The sequence below is a fragment of the Anas acuta genome, chromosome 3 (genome assembly GCF_963932015.1).
Source record: "Anas acuta chromosome 3, bAnaAcu1.1, whole genome shotgun sequence".
NCBI lineage: Eukaryota > Metazoa > Chordata > Aves > Anseriformes > Anatidae > Anas > Anas acuta.
The window spans coordinates 67,291,560-67,306,134 of record NC_088981.1 but is presented as its reverse complement, the minus strand read 5'-3'; the positions used below and the strand labels follow the sequence as shown (position 1 = coordinate 67,306,134).

General features: G+C 38.0%; 1 protein-coding gene across 6 annotated transcripts in view; it reads right to left on the bottom strand.

Annotated features, from left to right (window-relative positions):
• ROS1 (ROS proto-oncogene 1, receptor tyrosine kinase) overlaps positions 1-14,575 on the bottom strand; it is an 81,247-nt gene that overhangs the window by 58,005 nt on the left and 8,667 nt on the right. For all 6 annotated transcript variants that reach the window (XM_068677625.1, XM_068677628.1, XM_068677629.1 and 3 more), the window contains exons 7-17: positions 13,708-13,846; positions 11,830-12,031; positions 11,071-11,147; positions 8,631-8,753; positions 6,512-6,696; positions 5,243-5,340; positions 4,203-4,714; positions 3,410-3,622; positions 2,402-2,512; positions 1,326-1,507; positions 174-365 (exon numbers count right to left, since the gene is read on the bottom strand). In XM_068677625.1, the coding sequence (XP_068533726.1) occupies positions 174-365; positions 1,326-1,507; positions 2,402-2,512; positions 3,410-3,622; positions 4,203-4,714; positions 5,243-5,340; positions 6,512-6,696; positions 8,631-8,753; positions 11,071-11,147; positions 11,830-12,031; positions 13,708-13,846 (2,034 nt within the window). The remainder of the gene's footprint in view (positions 1-173; positions 366-1,325; positions 1,508-2,401; positions 2,513-3,409; positions 3,623-4,202; positions 4,715-5,242; positions 5,341-6,511; positions 6,697-8,630; positions 8,754-11,070; positions 11,148-11,829; positions 12,032-13,707; positions 13,847-14,575) is intronic.

Here is a 14,575-nt window from a genome sequence, read left to right as displayed (position 1 = left end):
TGCTCTCAAAAGGACAAAACAATATTGCTAGAAGAGCATGCTGTTTCTCTGGTTATAACATGGTGATTTTAACAACCATGAACACTGACTATACCCAAGACGAGATCTAACCACTAAAACACACTAATTAATAAATAATAATAATAATAATAATAATATAATAATACAGTTACCTGTTTACCAGAAAACTGTAGCTGTTCTTGTAACAAAAGGTACTCTTCTCCATTCAGTCTTGCACTCTCCACTGAATACATCGTAGCCCAGTACAAGTAGCCATTTACTGAATCTACTACTAAATCCTTCACTAGGTACACAACATGAGCCACAACGTCCATATGGCCTCCCAGCAGTGATTTTCTGTAGATCTAGGGACAACAGAATTGCTTTTAGCACCACACTTAAATTGTCAGCCATGATCAATTGAGTATACACAAGTGATTTTCCCACAGCCATATATCACAAGTTTATGCAAGCCTTAGGCTTCCAAAACTTAAACCTTTTCATTCAAAATGGAAGAAGAACAAGGCAAAGTTATTAGTTAATGTTTGTTGGAAAGTAACAAAAGAAAAAGCTGAAATATCTACACCCCTCGGCTTTACAAGTTTCAGCAGCCTTCTGTCTGACAGAGTTTCTCACCCACTTCTTATTCACTATTCACGAGTGTAAATGAGGGTGCAAGGCAGTGTGAAATCTGGCCTTCTAGCTCCAGTTTTTAAAAAAAGCTTCTGACTTTGCACTTACAAGAAATGAAAGGCATAATTTGACAGCACTGCATAAATTAGCACTGCAATTTTGAAGTCAGATACCTTTTAAATAATTCACATGTCAGTGTTTCTGATATGAGAGTGTACAAAGTGCAATTGTAATTATTTTTTATCTACAGTGATCTGCAAAATATCACAGTACAGAAGCCAATCTTGAAAATCTTTGTGTAAACAAGTCATGCTAATGTGCTACATATATAAGGATTAAAATAAAGTCCATCTCCCTCATGGCTGAGATGGACTTGGAAGCCTTTGTTTTTACCATCTTCACTCATTTTAACAATGTTGAATTCTACAAAACTGTTGATAACATATTTGCCTGTTTTGCACCTGCAGTTCAGTACCCTGCATTAGTCAATATTAGTTAATATTTTACCACAGACATTCATATAAGATTGGAAAATCACATTAAAAAAGCCTCCTCTTTATATATTATGATAGTAAAGGTCCAAATGCATCTCAGGTTGCATGTAATAAAGACTGTCTTCCCAAATACTGTTTTACAGTCTTCTTATTGACTTCATTTACATATATATATTTTTAAGTACTACTCTACCCTACCGTATTTGCTTTGCCAGCCCAATATAAACATTGTCCCAACCAATCGAAGGCCAACATTCTTGCATTTCTGATGTCAGATATATAAGGATTCTCAGCGGTACTCTCTCTCTTGTTCAATGACCAGGCCTGAACTTTCCCCATGGAATTACTCCAATACAGAGTGCCATTATACCAGTCGAGGTCTTGAAGAAAAAAAAAAAAAAATAGGAAGATATTAAGCATTTCACAAGCATGTAAATAAAACAACACACAAATATATATAGCATATATATATTTAAAAATAAAAAGGATCCAAACATTTTAGTTTTTAAAGAGGAATGCAAATGAATGCTTAGTCTCAGTTAACATGAAGATAAATATTTCTTTATAGGAATCACAAATTTTTATACATATCACTCTGACAAATATAAAAGTATGACATCTGTACTGGGATGCTGGAGGCACAACCATTTGGTTCAGAGAGTTGATTACAGCTCTGCTGTTACTGTGATGACATCAGTATCAGCCTGAAGAAGAAAAGGCTCTGGGGAGATCTCATTGCAACTTTTCAATTCTTAAAGGGTGCTTATAAAAGAGGGAGTGACTTTTTACTTGGGAAGATAATGATAGGACATAGGGGAATAGTTTTAAACTAAAAGAGAAGAGATTTAGATTAGATGTAAGGAGGAAATTCTTCACTGTAAGGGTGGTGAGGCACTGTCATGGGTTGCCCAGAGAAGCTGTGGATGCCCCATCCCTGGAGGTGCTCAAGGCCAGGCTGGATGGGGCTTTGGCAACCTGGTCTGGTGGGAGGTGTCCCTGCCCAAGGCAGGGGGGTTGGGGCTGGGTGGTCTTCGAGGTCCAACCCAAGCAATTCTATGATTCTATAATCAGTAGCATTTCACCAAGGACTAATTTGATCCAGAATGCAGAAGAAAGATGATGGACTCAAAGGTTTGGCTCAGTGAAGCTGTTTCACTACACCTTCAAGTCTAGACTGCTGTAATGAAAGCTCTTGCCTTTCAAGTTGATAAAATTTATGAAGACCTCAGAAATGCCAATATGCAGCAGCAACACCCAGTTTGGTGAGTATTTACCTGAAATATTTCTTATATTGGGAGAAAGGAATTCTCCTGGCCCATAGGTGTCCAGCCACTGCCTCCAGAGCCCTTCAGCCCCCACTGCCAATATATATGCTTCCTCTTCAGCTGGTAAAGAAAGAAAATTAATAAAACTGCAGTTGTGCACACCAACAAACAACTAACTTACTATATTTGTATTTTAATTATCTTAGCAGGGGTTCCTGTTTCTGGGAAATTACTGAAGTACATAGTTAAAATTGGCCTGTGTTACGGAACAATGGACAAAAAGGACAGGCATGAAAATATCACAGTTTGAGAAAGTTACAGATTCAGGGCTGGTTTAGACCCAGAATAATAAGACAATTTGGAATCCTATTAGATACTTAAACACTACTGCAGGTTTGGACCTTGCCTACCAAAGTCAATTAAAATCCCAGATTTCAACTGCAAGCCCAGTACATTAAATAGAAACTTTTTTTTTTCCCTCAGACATAGGTTAGTACAGGTGAAATAGGTATCAAAAAGCATTTCAAAGATCTACTAATCTTAGACATTGTGCAGATGCCCATTTCTCCCATTATCTTCATTAAAACCAAGGGGTATCGGTTTTTAGTGAACCTGCACTCTCCTATAAACTGGCATTAATACCTAAAACACTGCTCAAACCACTTCATCACAGAAAGTGCTTTACAGAGCATAAAGCACTCCTTGTATACCTGTTTTTTTCCATGTATCAAAAAATGTGTTTGACAGTATATTTGCATTAGAAAAAATATATATTTCTACATATATATATAAACATGAATAATAAATACATGCTATGTAGTACCATCATTGTAGTTTGAGAATCTTGTTATTTAAATAAATTCAAATTAATTTATCCTGTAATCTTTAATGTTTCTAACATAATTCTTTTTGTGCCCCTCTAGTTGCAGTCTTTGCTCAAAGCCTGGACTTCACCAGGTGGAAAGCTGCACACATGATTCATTCATCATTTCTCCTGGATGACAAAGAAATTCTCACCTTCTTCTAATGTCATGCCTCTGAATGACTCTGACCACGGCCCTTCACCAGCAGGAGACACAGCTCTGACAGACATTTCATACGCTGTGAAGCTGGCCAGTTTCTTCACCATAAACCTGGTGTCACTAATGTTTGAGATAACCTGTTCCTCCTCAGAAGGATTTTGAGATGACACTTTCACATCATAAGTCCAGTTCTGCCAAGCAGAAGGACCTGTGAGATGCAAACAATTATGTTATTGCAGAGTAGATGACTGTAGTGGGAGATGTGTATTCTTTGAGAAAACTGTAAGTTTGTAAGTTCAAAGTCCATTTCAAAAATGCCAGTACCAGAAGGATTAAAAAAAGAGATGAATTAAAAAATTTATATTCACCATCTCTGTGACCAACCAAGAATAGTGGCTCAGTTCCCCATGAAGAAAGAAGTTGGAAGAACCAAAATTTTCCTCAATCAGGTAGATTTTAACACTGATTAAAAGCCACTAAGTCACTGGCATGCATTTTCTGTGTGGTATCATCAGCAAACATTCCATACCTTGGTTAAGATGGAGCCTTGCTTACAATCCAGATGAGCTACTCACCTATATAAACTTTTTTTTTTTTTTTTTTTAGTTTATGCAGACAATTCAGGTATTTTACTGGGAAATCTTGAGTTAAATTTTTCAGACTGAGGTAAATCTTCCAGCAGAACTGGCTATTGAAGTCACTGAAGTCCAACATCAGGGACAGGAAAACACAAGTTTTTCCCCTAGAAAGAAAAGGACTGGTCTTTCAGAAATAAAAGCTGAACTTACTAGTTCCAATAGTGTGTTCAGGTGATCTCCAGCTAATCACAGCTTGATGCAATCCAAATAGCACTGTGACAAACCGCGGAGGAGTTGGTAAAGGGAAAGGTTGAGTTGATGCCCCATAGAAAAGCAAATTGCCAAAGCCAGAGTACTCTGGACAATCCAAACTGCAATCCACAACATACTCATTGAAGCTAGACTTTCCATCTGGAGAGACCTCCTCCTGGAAAACTGCCCAGCCATCCGTGACAGTAAACATGTTATCTTCATAAACAAAGCTCTCCATGTCATCAAGCGTCACGTGCGATCGCAGCATATGAAATTCTGAACCATCAAGAAAACCTGACACAAAGGCCTGTTCTGTTTTGTTGAAGAAAATAAGTCTCTTAGACTGGAAGTTGATCACAAAGTCTCTCAGAGCACTGGATTTCACAACTAGTGAAGCTGCAGAGGCAGTGTCAGGAAAGGGTGGAAGGTTTGCTCTGTATATACCATCCTCCAAGAGACAGAAAATATACCTGGTCATGGAGCAAAATATACCCAAGTAATTACAAAGAAAGAGCTTTATGGATGAGTCACAAATATTTTAACAGCTTGAAGATGTGCCTGACTTTACGCAGACAATAACAAAATGCTTTTGGTACTATTAATATACATCCTAGGAGAATTAAGCACATCATTTTTACCTTCTGGGGATCTGGCTGGCAGATCACTAGAGAATATTCTTCTATAATACCTCAAGTATTAAGCAAGGACATTTAAAATGCAAAGAGCATTATACTTGTAAATGCACCAAATGTCTAAAAAACAAATTTCTGTATGGGAAATACTTTATCTCCTCTGATAACACCCTAGGGAAGAAAATGCAGAAACAATACTGCAAGGTGTCACTTTTGTTCCAACAGTTTTATAGTTTGTTATTTGTTGCCATTGCACTTTTGTTTTGGTAGGGGTTTGGAACAGGAACTAGATGACTACTGAAGTGGAGACAATTAGAGGAGCTTTATAGCACCTTTGACACCAAATGCTCACAGGAGGACACTCACCCATTATAGGGATCAGCTACAACCTTCCTAGGGGATGTCACATAAAGAGGAGTGATGTCTTCAGCTGCTGTGCAGTTCTCTAAATGACAAACATGTATCTGGGGAATGAGAAGAGAAACTGCTGATGCATAGGGCATTTGCTAACAAGCAAACAAGCTGACTGGGGATTCTTTCAGGTGAACCCAACAACAAAATACCTCTCTCACAAGCCTACATCCTTCTGAGCTCCTGTGTTGTCAGACACCCAAGTATATCAGTGTAGCACATACAAATACATCCATAACAACTTACCCTGAAAGAGCTCTTTGCCAGTCATCTTCATCCTAGCTTGCTGCCTCTGAACTGGAGGGAGAAGCCTGATTTTGGGGTACTGACAAACTGTGTTTTGAAAATGATCTAGTACAGTAGGACAAAGAGAGAATAAAGTGCTTTTCTGATGCTGGGGGCAATACCTGGGGACTTCTCTAAACTGCAATAGCTTCAGAAAGCTCTGTCATCAGTGTGTTCATCTACAGCTGCTTTTGTATTATTTTCTCACTACTACATTTCTCACTATGAGAGCAACAAGAAGCTAGCAAAATAAATAAACAAACAAAAAACAACAAAACACTAACCATTTAGGGCAGCTTTCTAGTCCTTTGTGCATTAGAGCAATACAAAGGTACATGCAAAATCTGGCCATTAATGTAATTAATGTTTCACCAGCAGGGAATCAAGTGCAGAGTTGCTATCTATATTTTTACTTCAGGTTGAAACAGTAGTAATTTCAGCTGTCATCACTTTCCCTCTTGAAATTTTGCCATCTATGAAGAGCGTTGTAATCACTGACTAGTTACCACACCATCTTCCTGAGGAAGAGTAGGAACCAAAGGAGGTAGATAGAGAACCCAGCAGCAAGAACAAAGTTATTAATATTGGGTATGAACTGGACATGAAGCCAGTCTCAATAAATAAATAAATAAATAAATAAAATAAAGCAGTTAAAACTAAAGCCTTTTATGTCCTGAGGGGAAAAAATAAGACAAGGAGACAGAGTTCTGTATAACCTGTTTGCTTAAATGTGACTTGATATTCCTCTTTTCTTTTTTTTTCTTTTTTTTTCTTTTTTTTTTTTTAATCTGTGAAATATGTGAATATTATTGAAGTTAAAGCTCTATTTCTACAATTATATTTTGTGTATGATAAATATAAAACAGAATTTCTCAAGTGAATTAAACTGTAGGAGTGGTTCAAATAAAATAAGAAATTAATTAAGCCCCAGAGCACTACCTTTTCATTCATGACAAAGTATATCCTCTGGTAAAGCCAGTCTACTGAGATTGATGTTATATTCCCCCGGCCAGCATAAAAGAGCATTACGTCAGACGTATCAGACATATCTGCAGCTCCTTTCACCCAGATGGAATTCCCCTCAGAAAAATAGACAACTTGCTGATAAACATTCACTGAAATTCCTAAAAAATAGAAAATTATGTGCACACAAATAATATAAGAAATATGTCTCAATTTTTCAGATACTTTTTCCTAATTGCCTTAAAAAGAAGTACTTTTCAATCTGTAACCCAGCTTCATAGGAGAGTAGTTAACTTTTTCTCTCCTCCACTTCTAGTCATTCAGATAACGAAACTTTCCCATCTCCTATGTAAGTGATATTATTGTAGACAATTGCCTTTCACAAAGGTAATCAGACAGAAAAAGAATATATAAAATGCAAACCAACTGACACCAGTTCCTCCTCTCCAGGGCAAAGAGATGCAGTTTGTATCTGCTCACAAAGCACCATGTACTCTAATTTAAGCTAGACATTATCTGTGCCACTCCTGTACTATCACACAGTATTTAGTCTGGGGCAATGTTCATTCTCTGGCGTCTTTGTGGCTCTGTGAACTGCAGAAGATAAACTCAGATTTCCATACTGTCTCCAAGGACCACATACAGCACCAGTGTAGATAACAGACCTTACAGGGGCACGTAATTTGAGATAACATGGTAGTCTGGTGATTTAGGCTACTGAAATGTCTTGTTCAGAAGCAATATGCCCCAAAATTGCTAACATACAACACTAGCATACACTTCAGCCAGCATCCTTTGACACTGTATTAAGTCTTTAGCTTGAACCACTTTACTTTCTCATATTCATGCTGAGAAAATGCAGTCATCAGTCATAGGGAAACAAACATCTGCTTTGGCTTCACCTTACCTCAATTTGTATATCTACTATATAAAAGTCCACCTCTGAACTAGACGCCTATATTCACTGAAGAGGTAACTCTGGGGAGAAAAAATTATCTCAACCTAATGCCTGTCATTTCAAAAGGGTCAAATCACATCCTGAAAGTTCCCAATTCTCAGAATCACAGAAACACACAGAATCATCTAGGTTAGAAGAGACCTTCAAGATCACCTAGTCCAACTTCTGACCTAACACTAACAAGTCCTCCACTAAATCATATCCCTAAGCTCTACATCTAAATGTCTTTTAAAGACCTCTAGGGATGGTGTCTCAACCACTTCCCTGGGCAGCCCGGTCCAATGCCTAACAACCCTTTCAGAAAAGAAGTTTCTCCTAATATCCAACCTAAACCTTCCCTGGCACAACTTTAGCCCATTCCCCCTCGTCCTGTCGCCAGGCATGTGGGAGAACAGACCAACCCCCACCTCACTACAGCCTCCGTTAAGGTACCTGTAGAGAGCGATAAGGTCGCCCCTGAGCCTCCTCTTCTCCAGACTGAACAAGCCCAGCTCCTTCAGCCGCTCCTCATAAGACTTGTTCTCCAGACCCCTCACCAGCTTCATTGCCCTTCTCTAGACTCACTTGAGCACCTCCATGTCCTTCTTGTAGCGAGGGACGCATAACTGAACATAGTACTCAAGGTGCGGCCTCACCAGAGTCAAGTACAGGGGGACAATCACTTCGCTAGCCCTGCTGGCCACACTGCTTCTGATACCGATACAAGCCAGGATGCCGTTGGCCTTCTTGACCACCTGAGCACACTGCTGGCTCATCTTCAGCTGACTATAAACCAATGCTGCCAGATCCTTCTCTGCCAGGCAGCTCTCCAACCACTCATCTCCCAGCCTGTAGCTCTGCTTGGGGTTGTTGCACCCCAGGTGCAGGGCCTGGCATTTGGCCTTGTTGAACTTCATACAGCTGGCCTCAGCCCATCAGTCCAGCCTATCCAGATCCTCCTGCAGAGCCTTCCTACCCTCGAGCAGATCGACACAAGCACCTAACTTGGTGTCATATGCAAAATTACTGAGGATGCATTCTCCCCACTGATTATGAAGGGAGGCCAATACTCTCTCAGACTAGGTGAGGTTCATTCTGCCCTTGGCAAACACGGACGTGTAAGTTACACCTGAGAGAGAGAGACCAATGAAATTTTACCTGTAATGTTGTGGTGTATTATACCATTTGGAAGGCACTGGGCTGCTTCGAGGAAATGTTCCATGTATCTTTTCCTTAAAGATTGGTTCCTGGATAGGAAGAGCCATTTTGCCTTTTCCTTAACTAAAAATAAATAAAAAAAATAATTAATTAAAAAAAAAAAAAAAGAAGAAGAAGAAGAAGAAGAAATTAATAATTTAGACAGATAACTGCAGCACAAAATAATGTTAAGTCAGACACATCATTAACAGAAATGCATATGCATATGCACACACATATAGACATACACACATACATTCTTATGGTAGCAATGACTGACTAAAACTTAAACTCTTTGAGTGTTGTAAGTGGATGAAGTTATTCACCACAACACCAAGACCATCTGGCTACTTGTCCAGGGTGAGAATGAACCACATGAATTTCACACCATTATTTCCTGTAACATGAGTCTCCTTAGCGAAGGAAAGTGAGCTGGGGCAAATGAGGACCTAAGGATTCCTAGGAACAGAACACACTAAGGCATCCATATCACCCTGAAATCCAGTGGAAGCCAGATATTTAACTCCTCTTGACCTCTTCGAAAACCACAGTCAAAGTATGATATCCCACAACACCCAGCCTGACCCTCCCCTGGTCCAGCTTTGTGCCGTTCCCTCATGTCCTGCCATCGGTGACCAGGGAGTAGAGGCCAGTACCTCCCTCCCCACTTTCCCTGCTCTGGGAGTTGCAGAGAGCAACAAGGTCACCTCTCGCCCTCCTCTTCTCCAGAGCAGACAACCCAAGTGTCCTCAGCCTCTCCTCACAGGACATGCCTTCACGCCCCATTACTAGCTTTGTTGCCCTACTCTGGATGCTTTTAAGAATCATAACATCCTTTTTATATTGTGGAGCCCAGAACCGCACACAATGTGCAAGGTGAGGCCATACCAACACTAAATATAACAGGAGCATCACCTCTTTTGACCAGCTGGCTGTGCTGTGCTTAATGCACCCCTCAGTGCTGTTTGCCCTCTGGCTGCCAGGGAAGGCTGCTGGCTCACATTGAGCCTGCTGTCACCAGCACCCTCTGTCCCTTTCTGGTCTCCCAGCCTGTGCCTGTGTCTGGCACAACTCCAACCCAAATGCAGCACTGAGCATTTTCCTTTGTACATTTACCTTTGTACCTAGTATAAGAGACTAGTGTTACTTCCTCATCTTTTTTCCAGTGTCATTTCTTACAGTTTAGCCCAGAGATTGGATTCTTTCTCTGACACAGTAAAACCATTTCTGAATGCGACACCTGCAGAAGGGAGATCCTGTTCACCCAAACACACACAAAAAGTGCACCCTGGTGCAACTCTCAGCAATCAACTCTTTTAAGTAGCAGCTAGGAAGGGGGCAGGGGGGAGACTCCCCACGCCAGAAGTTGTTCTGGCAGGGAGGGTTGTCTGTTTGTTTTCTACTTTAAATTAACTCATTGCAAATTGACTTGACTTAATGAACTCAATGAGATGTACTAGTCTGGACATTTTACAAATGGCACAAATGTTTGTGGCTCAGAGACACCAAGCTCTAGAGTATAGTCAGCAAGCTCTCCACCTCTATGGAGCCTCCAGATGAAGACATACCACTGTGATAGCTAACTCAAGCTATTACATAAAAATGTAAGGCATATTTTTGAAAAAGCACCACTGAAGCTAAAGGACTGCTTTTGCCAACATGTAGCAAATGACTACTGATTTTTAGATTTAGAGACACACTTAAATTGTTTGCTAGAGCTTGGTTAAGAACTTCTGAGTACTTGACAACAGGGATTTCTTCAGGAAGGGAAGAGTCTTATGTTTTCTTTTCTAAAGATACATTTTCATAACAGTGAATTCATTTTCATTTGTGATTTATGTCAACATAAACCTTTCCCTGGCAACTAATAAATGTTTCTGTAATTTTCTGAGTGATACTTAAAGTGCATCATTATTTTTATTACAAATAAGTGAATATAGTAAAAATAAAAACAGCAATAAAAACAACAAAAAAGATAATGCAGTTCCACATATTTTGCATGAGATTACTGAGGACATTTTGACAGGAGACTTTCATATGACATATTCAATGTTATTAAAAGGAATATGTTTGTGTATCAAAATCTTGTAGAAAATGAAAACATGTCTTCTCAGTCACTGCGTTGGACCACTGACATGTTTTTCACCTGTAGAACAACCCAAGATGAATTTGTTTGGGCCTACCAACATCTCAGATTATTACTGTGCTGTGTAGCCCAATAATGCTACAGCCAAAGAACAGGACTGTCTCTGATGCACTATTAGTTCCTTAGTGTATAACTTCTTGTTGTGCTCTGTTTGCAGTCTAAATATTGTTCTCTTCTGCAGGGTACACAACAACCCAGTGAATGTGATTTTGTCCCCAGATACAGACAGTGATAAGGACTCTGCTGCTCCTGTACCTTTGGATTCTGGTGTTGTGATGTTGGCTTCTGCAGGGGGTCCAGCTCCAGCCTCATTAACTGCTACAATGCTGAACCTATGGTAAATCAAAGAGACGGGTTTGGTTTTAGGGGTTTCTTTTGAGAGATTGACTGAGAAGAATTTTATATAGAAGGGCAGGTGCTACAGAAGTGTTTTCCTTTTGGAAAATATACATTTAAATAAAATGTTCTTGGAAATTTTTAATAAAAATACAATCAACCAGAATCTGATTTTTCTAACTCTGAAAAATGAAGCAACAGCAATATCCTATAAGTAAAAATTTCAGATGGGATTTTAGACTCAGAAGAACTCAATTTCATTTCAAAGGAAGATCTGTATTTACCACTGAAGTAGAATGCAGACCCTGGTGTTTAATAAAAATGAAGGAAAATTTTCTAATGTTTAAATAGAGAGGACTGTTCTATCACTCCCTGAATACACTGAAAACATGCTACAAGCTAATATATATATATATATATATATATGTTAAGAAAATGCAGCTTATTGGCCCTATATCAAAATGTATTTCCTTCCTCCCCACCTGGATTACATATAAATATAAGCAGCCTACCCAACCAGAATAACTTCATTATCTCAGGGAAGGTACCTCTGCTTTTGGCAAGAACGTAATTAAGAAACACAATTGTGCAGAAGTGGTATTCAGGCATACCCTCTTATATCTGGGCAAGAAGTGGCACAGCACTCTTGGCCATGTTGGTTATCTTTTCTTATTGTACCTGTAAGTGCTGTTTGGGAAGGTAGAGTAGAACTGAAAGCTATGCCCTCTTGATGCTCTCAAGAGTTTATGATTCTCACTGGTCAAGAGCAAGTTATATCCAATAATCAATCCATTGGGAAAAAGTGGTGGAGACCAACTAACTTCAACAGTGTTTGGACTTGAACTCTGAATATCTTTAATGATAGGAGCTGTAGTAGGAGCTGCAAAAGACAGAAATAATTGACACTGTTGTGGCATTTAAGACATGAACAGCTTTTCATTTTTTCAAGTACTATTTTAGTTTTTATACCTGGTAAGATTGTTGCCAATAATAATATATTATTATATAATAATTAATATATATTATATAAGTTGTTGAAAAGTTATACATTAGGTCCAGAACAGTTTCTAAACGATTGTGAAGAAAAGCTAGCCTCCTTGTATTTTGCAGAAGACAACAAATTTCACATTTTGAGTGTACATGTATAACCTTTCAGCTCTTCATTCTCATATTTCAGTTTGCTCCATGTAACAAGGAACAGAACAGGAACAATCTGCCCTGTGAATCTTCTAAATTATGCCTTTTCAGTGCTGCATCCACATCATATTTTCACTGAAGTTTATTTGGTATCTATACAGTGACCTTGTTGTAAAAAGAAAAAAAGAAGAAGACCAAGCCTTACAAGGTTGGAGAACATTTAGTTTCTCACATATCTGTGATCCCCACCACAGTGTACTTGGGAATCCGCTAAGAGCCAAGTCTCAGCTTCCATAGTCTTTTCCCTATATTGTATTCTCTGGTCAGAGGGATTTGTCACAATCTATAATATAGAAACCCTGGAGGTTTTTTCCTTCTATCTTCTATATTGAGGCTTTTTTAATTTTCTTTGTTTTCCTAAACAGGAGATGCAAGGTGGGGAAAAAAAAAAAAAAAAAGTATGTCATTTAGGAACATGAAAAAGACTTTTGAAGTTAGGTCCTGCAGCAGTAATGTTTCAGCATTAAGCTCAGTGAAGCTGGAAAACAAAGTAACTTAAAAACATGAAGAATAACAATTTTTTCTATGAAATTATGTACACTATTCCATGGGATGCAAACTAAAAAGCTATGACACCTCCCCTAATGCCTTACTCAAGGGTATATATAGTTCTCAATATGAAACTGCATATGTCACTGATGGAAAGGAAATAGTATGAGAGCAAAGTAAAATATTTTTTAATTTCAGTTCCATTAAATGTTGATAACATGACCATGACTTCATATGTTGTCCGTAAGACAATAACAGACCAGGAATTTATATTCAAATACTATAATTTTATTTACCTTCTCATATCACTGATGTCTTAACTAAGGAATATTGTAAATATAATTTCTGTCTCATGATAACAAAGTACGGGGAGGTTCCGTCTTTCTGTTGTAGATATATAGATTTTTGAGCAAAATAATTGGCATGTTGTAAAAAAAAAAAAAAAAAAAAAAAAAAAAAAAAAAACAACAACAAACAAACAAAAAAAACCACATATTTTTCTTTCTTAAAGGTCCAGGAAAACATTTGTACATTTGTATTTCATTTGTATTTCATTTGTATTTCATTCAAAACATGTGTGTAATTATGCACAAAAGTATTCAATGTGCCCTTACAGTTTGATCATGTACATTTCTGTCTACATTTTTAAAACCAGAAGCCGCAAAGAGCCCTAAATCTTGTAGTTCAAATGAAAAGAGCCTCAGTCTTCTTAGTTCAGACTTCTGCAGCTACCTAGCAGACAACAAACGTAGTTCTTTAGATTAAGCAGCAGCTTTTTTTTTTTTTTTCTGTGAAAGAAGCAAGAAACAAGGAAATCTAAATGTTTCTGATATGGTCCTGAAAGAAGTGATTAATAGTGCAATATATTACCTCCAAAAGCATGGGTCCGGTAACTGGGACTTGGCGGAGAATGGAGCTGCAGCTGAGATGTTATAATCCAAACTACTCGAAACACATACTCTGTGAAGGCTTGAAGGTCTTTGACTGTGTACGAAGTTTCAGATACTACCTAGATCAATGTATAAACACATCCATTTTCCTTCTTCCTCCATCTGGAGTTATTACATAGGGTGTTATCTGATCAAAAGAAATCTGATACAGCAGCATACACAGTTCAAGATACTGGAGTGCAGTATCCTAAGTTTTAATAAGAATAAATTCTAAGGGCTATTTGTATCACAGAATTTGATTTTTCTTCCTTTCAGAACTTATTACCACCTCTTTTCTTTAGAAAATCTAATTTTTTACTAAATCTAAGCAGTGAGGGGATGTGGATGGATGGATGCAATAGTAAGTTTGAAGAATAAGGTTAATAGTAATAATAATGACAACAATGACAACAACAACACGGGCAATATATTTTAAACTTTTGATATATATATTAAATGTTGATGCAATGGCTCCTAGATACCCTTAAGTATTTACAGTTTGAAGTCATTGCTCCACATTATTTCACCAATGATTAATTCAAAAGAACTTCCTGGTTAGCAAATGGTTTTCATGCTTTTTTGTCCCAACTCACCATGCTTCAGAAATTAGTCCAATAGAGACGATGACAAGATAACAAGAATGCAATTGACACAAAACAGCATGATCAAAGAATGACTGCACTGAGTCAAAACAATATACATAGCCAAGTATTGTGTCTTTTATAAGAACCAAAAATATATATATATATATTAATATATATAATATAATAATATTATATATATTATATATAATAATATATATAATATTA